Source organism: Chlamydotis macqueenii, chromosome 3, assembly GCF_036417535.1.
Source record: "Chlamydotis macqueenii isolate bChlMac1 chromosome 3, bChlMac1.mat, whole genome shotgun sequence".
NCBI lineage: Eukaryota > Metazoa > Chordata > Aves > Otidiformes > Otididae > Chlamydotis > Chlamydotis macqueenii.
In genome coordinates, this window is record NC_141558.1 from 81,925,569 (window position 1) to 81,932,891 (window position 7,323).

General features: G+C 38.0%; 1 protein-coding gene across 1 annotated transcript in view; it reads left to right on the plus strand.

Moving 5' to 3' along the window:
- CAMKMT (calmodulin-lysine N-methyltransferase) overlaps window positions 1-3,593 on the plus strand; it is a 220,070-nt gene extending 216,477 nt beyond the window's left edge. Inside the window, exon 11 of the mRNA XM_086743713.1 lies at window positions 1,532-3,593. Within this exon, the coding sequence (XP_086599839.1) occupies window positions 1,532-1,609 (78 nt within the window). The 3' untranslated portion in view covers window positions 1,610-3,593. The remainder of the gene's footprint in view (window positions 1-1,531) is intronic.
- The last annotated feature ends 3,730 nt before the right edge of the window (window positions 3,594-7,323 follow it).

Here is a 7,323-nt window from a genome sequence, read left to right on the forward strand (position 1 = left end):
GGTCCGCCGACCCACATCCAGCCGGGCTGTAGGGGTGTCCGTAGAAATGGGAGTTTTTCCCCTTTTCTGCGCTCCGGACTCTCCAGCCGGGCTGCCTTTCAGCGTTCCCAGCTCCTAACGAGGCTCTGGTTCTCCACTCCGACAAGTGGAGCCCAACAAATAAGCAAGGAGAGGAAAATACAGTTGGGCACGTACCATCCTCCTTTTCCAGCCTCTCTTTCGGTAGATATGTGGCTCATTGAAATCGGGAAGTGGATAAAAACGTTAAGGTACAAATAAAATACAAGCTTTCTTCACCCAGAAATTGCCAGGGTAGCACAAAACCGGTGGGCCATCCTGTGCAAACACTGTGAACCACCTGTGGTAAAGTTCGAGATCTTGGGAAGCAGATTGTCGTTACTTTAGTAATGATATGCAAACACTTCTTAGTAAAGTGGATTAGAATTTAAAGAATAGATCAGCTTTCTGTTCCGCTATGGAAAAGGAAAAGTGTGTTAATTGCTCATAGACAGTAGCTTACACAGAGTCGCTTTGCAGCTGAGGAATATGATATGGAAAAGGCCTTTGTTTAAATAACATGAGCAATGTTGTGACACGGACCAACTAACATCCTACTGCACAGCAAGGGAAATAAAGGCAAAACAATAGGGGATAAGAAGAGTTCTGGCTTTAAATGCAGTATTTCAGGTCGGGGGGTCATTTGTATCAGGCTTGGCTAAATGCGCTTTTTCTTTTTACATTTCTTCCTTAGACTTGTGTAAAAATATGCAAATATTTTTATGTGAGGTAATTACAAAATGTAATATGTATGAGTAGTTTCCACATACTTCAGTTTAATATATATGTGTGTTTTAAATTGCATTTATCCGGAATACCTAAGAAAAACGTTCATATTTTTTTTTAGAAATATATTCTTCTAGTATAGATCGGAAGTGCACATGTAACATTATCCCTAGCAATTGGAATTGTACCACCCTGATTATTAGGTTATAATTCTCTCTTACAATAAGAAATTTTTTAATTAAACAGAATTAATAAATAAGCCTATCAAGATGTGCATTACAGCCTTGGAAAGCAGCTTGCAATTCTGTAAACCTTCAGGTAAGATTATGGTATAGCAGTTGTTGATCTTAAATGCCAAATATACGGCGATAGCTGAACTGCTCAGGGATAAACTTTTAACCTTTGTTCTGAAGTTCCTCGCTTAGTGGATTTAATTCAGGCCTTAAGTCTCACTTGAATATAATTTATATAATAGAGCAATTTGGGACCTCACATTTTTTTAAAGTAATGTTCAACTATTTATTGCATGAATTAGTTTGTCTACAAACTCTGGCCAACTCCTGATAGTATTTGACATACTGTTCCATACCTGTGATAGTATTTGACCTTAAGATTTCTTCTTGTAGTTACTAAATGTTTAATCTTTAGTAGTATCATTTGCACTAAGGACTATAGTTAAGCAAGAACGGTAGATATTTCTAAAATCCTCTCATACAGTTTGCTCACTTTATCCATTTTTTATTTGCAGTTGAAAAAAGAAGAAAAAGATACATATGAGGAAAACCTCCATTACCCTTTTCTTCTCGTTTTAACCAAACACAGATAGAAGATAACAATTTTTTTTACTTTAAGGTGGACCACTGAAAATTATTTTATGTATGTGGATGGTCTGGAATTGGGAGAGTTTGGTTCCTCCTGTTTTTTTTTCCTGAGTCATCATTAGAGAAGTATTTCTAATCTAAATGCTAAGGAAGATGTCGTGGTTTGTTTCACAGTGTGTAAATGTTGAGACATCTTTTTTTTGTATCATTTTAGAACATATTTTTCCAATTATATTCCAGCATGAAACAGATCAGGCTTCACATGTATACATTAACAAAGGTGTAACCCTGGTTTCCTTCTCTTTTGTGCCTTTAAACTTGCATGCACTTTGCTAATCTCTTTAAATGTTATTTTTAGGGTGTATTTGAAAATACCTGAATAATATACTTCATGGGTTTATATAACTGGTTGTAAAGTAGTAATTGCATTCACATTTAATTAGTAAGGAAACAGTTGTTTTAAGATCCTTTAAAAGTGCACCTATTAAATGCTTGGATTTTTCTGCCTTTTTTTTTTTTTTAATTCCACTGTTGTTTTTTCTGTCCATGATTGAAATGTCCTCATTTGCTTCAGTGTTGAAGGCTTTTTATATATATACATGTATATATGTTTTTTTTCCAGCAGGACTTTTCCTCCTGGAGATGTATAAGAAATTATGCATCAGACAAAAGCCTCATAAACTGACCATTTGTCCTTTGGACACAATAGCCTGCCCAGCCCCTCTGCTCCTCCTCTCCAATTATGTGTGATTAGTCTCAGTGTGTTGTGTCAAGAAGGGGGAGTGTGCTGAGTGCTTATTATCTGTTTAGGTACAAGAAGAGCACATTTAGGTTCTGACTATGAATGGAAAGTGAGCCTTTATCAGGACTAAAATCTAAATGCTACTATCCTAGAAATCGCTGTTTAAAAAAAAGACCTTTTCTGATAAATTCCGAGAAACACTATAGCAACTAAAGGATTCTGTAGTGTAATCAAGCCTTCTCCCTTGAATTAGTTTATATTGTGATATATTGTGGCCCAAGTATTTGATAAACATTTAATGTGACTTTTCTTGTACTGGGAAAGATAAAAATCCTACAAAGGAACTGGAGCAATTTTTTATTTTCTTAACGGTTTAATAGAGCATTTTAAAGACTTCTCAGAAAAACAACCTGGATCTTTAAAGAATCCTGTACAGTTTCTTAAACCACAACCCTTTTTAAATTATGAAAAAAATAGAGAGAAGCAGAGACCATGACTGAGAGAGGGAGGTACTAGGTGCAAGGAAGTGGAGAGAATCATGCGGAAATACATTAATTAAAAGAATTGCTGTTTGGCTATAAGCGTTCTTCCATATTTAACAAACTGGACAGCATGTAAACCACGAGCTCATGAAAGTCCCTTTCTCATAGCTCTTCTTCTCAAACAAATTTCTTCACTACCAGTTTGCATGTCCTTGTATTCAATACTTTTTATGCTCCATTAGAGCACCTAGATGGATCTCAGAAGGCATAGGTCAAGTCGCAGTTAGATCATACATTTCTTTCTCACAAAAACTTGAATTGCAATGCCAAGTGATGGGCTAACATCACAATAACAGCAATTTATTCCTCTTTTGATAAAAAGCAGCCTATTCTCAGTGTTAGATAAAGACCAGGGGCAATGCAAACCAACCATTTATCGTAGAACTGAGTAGTATGTCTCCCCTATAGCTGGTATGAGTTTCATATTCACACTCTCGTTGGAAGATACTTGTCTAGTAAGAAAGCAAAAGCATTTAGGAATAATTTAAAATTCTGTGAAGGTGGCTTTAGTTTTATTAGTTTTGTTCTGTTTGTCCCACACAGCAGTGCCTTTGTTTTCTGTAAAAACATGTACAAGGAAATGTTTATCATCAACAAAGGAGTGTGAAAAATAGTGAAATGTTAAAATTTGTAATCCTTTTATTTTGGAGATGGCTTGAATGCCTGCTGTACAATAATCTAATAAAGATTGTTAGTTGCCAGAAATCGAACCTGTGTCACTGAAAATTGTGTTTTTAGCTCTAAGAAGAAAACAGTTTTACTCAAATTAGTAGCTGATAATTGCTTTTTATTTCTTTAGTGTCTGTCGTTTGAGTTGAAGGCTTTGCACAGGTGCTGCCATCCCTAAAGTGTGTAATTGATGGCTTGTTTACCAAAGATGCATTTAGGCTTCATCCTGCAAACTCACATTGGAGCTCCACAGGCAGTAAAGTTACTCATCTACATAAGTGCTTGCAGGTTTGGTCCATGTAGATATTTTTAGAGGTATATAAGCAAGCTCTCTTCTTGATTTTTTTCTTTTAAAATGCGTATTGAAAAGTCACAGATTGACTGTATGTGAGGCACTAAAAGTGTTCTTTTTCAGAGGCATCCCTCACGTTAGTAGGGACTTGATGCATTTTAATAAAAATACACTGTGTATTAAAACATCAAATATCTTTGCTAAGAAAAAGTTAGGCAGTTTATCAAATCATGCTTATAAAATGTTTCGGAGCCTTTCATGCGATGTGCTTTAACTAGTCTCTGATACTTGGTGTATTTTTAATGATACAGCTTAATGTGTTCTGTCACCGAATATTGAGCTTAATTACTTTGTGTTTGCAAAGCACTTCGAAGATGAATGACACTGGGCAAGAGCTATGCTATCTTCACCGAGAACAGAAATCTTAGGCTGATGGAAGTTTTCCTTCACGTATCTTGGTAGTTTTTAAAGCAACATTGCATCTGCCTCCTTTTGCAGAGAAAAATGGCAGAGAGAAATGATCTTCTTGTGGACAGCCATCCCCCTGGGTACAGCCCTAATGCAGCCACTGCCCCTGGCAGTGAGTTGTGATCTGTGAAATATAAAAGACCAAGAAAAAAAGATTCCATTTCCTGCTGTGAGATCTGGCAAAGGCTTTCTTAAAAATTACAAACTAGTCCTTATCTGATAGCATTCTGGAACAATGGCACAAATCTTTCCATTTGGGAAATAAGTTTTATTTGAAATGAAAAATGTCTTAAGAATGTGAGGTGAGGTAGGAGAACTTACTACCCCAGGTACCAGTCCAGCTGCAAAATCCTTATTAGACAAGTCATTCACATTTTGCCTGTGGCTTAATGGCTACATGTTTGCGTGAGGAGGGAAGCGGGATTAAAATTGTTCCCCCCGTGAAAACCATCCCTACATCTTGAGCCTGGCTGCATAGGGTTCATCAAGTGTTATATCTCCATTACAACTCTCCTTCACTGTTTCCTGAACAAAAGAGGATGCAGTGGGTGGAGCTTTTGATTCACCTCTTGATATGGCAGGTGGCACAGCTGATGTGGCAGGGGGAAGAGGGAAAAGGCAGCAACACATTGCAAGTCAGACAGGGCAGCGTTTTGTTACAGTTTTTCACCCGCTCTCCCTAATGTGAGAGACAAGTAGCCCAGTCTCTTGGCTTTTCCCAGGAGAAATCATAAATGCATAGTTAAGCCTGGATTTCTTTAGGCGTGGTTTTCTTCTTTAAAACGGGAAGTGAACAGTGATGCCAAACTGCAAATTTCTGTAACTCTTGTGAAGTGTTTTAAGATGCTGGTGGAGGGTGCTAGGACAGTGTATGCTGGCACTTAAATCTGAACTGTTTTCTGCGCGCCGTGGTCATCCCGTGTTGTTAACTCAGAAAGACAATTTCATTGCTTTCTATCTTTTGATTCTCCTGAGTCTGATTAAAATGGTTTGTCATCCCTTCACTATCACAAATCAGGAGCCTAACATCGGTCATAAGCACACCAGCATCTTTTGAAGGATGCTTTTAAAAGCTGGTTTTCAATATTATTCCCATCTGCACTGCAACAGCACTTACGTAACCCAGCCAAAACGAAGGCACCCTGATGCGAAAACCCATAAAGCTAAAAGAAAGCAAATACATGACTTAGTGAATTTGAAGCTGAATGTTTAAATAAACGGGGTCCCCCTTACAAGGGAACCTGAGGCACAGACAGCATTGCTGTCTCATTTGCCTGTAGCCATTTAGAAAGCAGCCAGTACGCTCTAGAACTGACCCCAGATTTTGTGAGACGAAGTGCAGCACCTCCTCGGTAAGATCTGTCTCCCGCTCCGACCTGTGGACTCTGTTCAAACAGCTGAATGTAACAAACCTAACTTTTCTTTCCCATTTTTAAAGGGCTTAGCCTATTAAATCTCCTTGCTTAGTCAGCAGCTGGCCTGCTGCCAAAAAGCCCGGCATATTGTTGTAGCTGGGTAAAAGCTGGATATTTTCCATCTCTGTCCAACAGCAGCACTGGGTCTTCATTGTCTTCTTGTGCGTAAAGTGTGTGGAAAGCGCAGAGGGAAGATGCACGGAGCAGTAGTCCAGATGGCATTCCACAGCCTGAGAAGAAACATCTTGACCCTCGAATCTGGGTTAAATTCAACAGATGCCAAACCCCCAAAAACAAAGAGCTGTCGTGGCTGATGACAGCGAAGGAGCGATAGGCCTTCAGCAACAGAAAGTATCTTTTATTTGGGATGCGTTTCCCTGCAGATAACCAACACAGTGTCACTTGTAGAAGACTGCTTATTAAAAACAAGGAAAAGAAAAGGTTCTCTGCATTAGGCACCGTCCCCCTTCAGTGGTAAAATGTTGCCCCTGGGTGATGGGTTATGCTAGCAGAAAAGGATTTGAACGTTCAGCCTGCGTTGTGCCCTGCCAAAGCCTGCATGCTAAAAGACCTGTTATATTTTCCTGACTCTGACTTCAATTAATGTACTTTTAAAATGATTCAACATATCATGCTGTGACTTCTGAAATGTCAACAAGCTTCTAAACTTGGGAGACAGGAATGTAATAAAATAGGTAATAGGAGATTCAATAGTTAATAGAGGCCCTGAAGTGTGAGTGTATACAGTAGCTGTATATTGGAAACTGTGCAAATGAAGATGGCTTAGTATTGCAAACTGAGGAAGAAAATTGTTTTTAATTAGCACCTTCATAAGAACTGCTGATTAATACTGTTTGGTTTGGTGAAAAGCTTTCAGCTGAGTAATTTGTACAGCCATTACAACAGTTTTGTTAGACCAGGACTCCTGTTGTTAAACACAAACAGCAGATGATAATGGTGGAAGATGAGTTTGTCATGTAACAATTTACCTTATTGAAAAAAGCTTTATATAAAACCCAATACAGTAGGTACCAGCAGAAATCACATATTTTAAATCCTTTCAAGATTGCAGTGTGCGATGCTAGTGTGTTTTTTCATGGACTAGAAACAGATTTTATATCATTTATAAAATTATATATACAATTTAAAGGTGTTGTAGCATGGACAGACCACTTTACTGGTAATGCTTTACATCAGGACAGTAAAGTGCTGGTATATTCAAACACTTCCTAAGTATACAAAGTAGGTCTAAAAATTGAAAGACAATTAAGTAATATTGTTCACATGCAAATGTATGTTTGTGCATTATGCACTAAAATTACATCTGTGTTTGTGCAAAGTCTAGCATTTATACCTCGGGCTTTAAGGAGATTTCTCCCAGGTTAACTACTGCTCACCGCTTTTACTTACTGTTCTTTTCAGTTGACAACAGAAAATTAAAACCCGTTATCTGTGTCTCCATAATAAGAGCATATGTATTTTAGTGGCCCGGATAGGAAATTTAGTGCAGTCTGTAGAAACAGAGGGATTTTATTAAGCATGGTAACAATGAAGGAATATCTGCACTAAATTATGACGCTAACCAAGGATG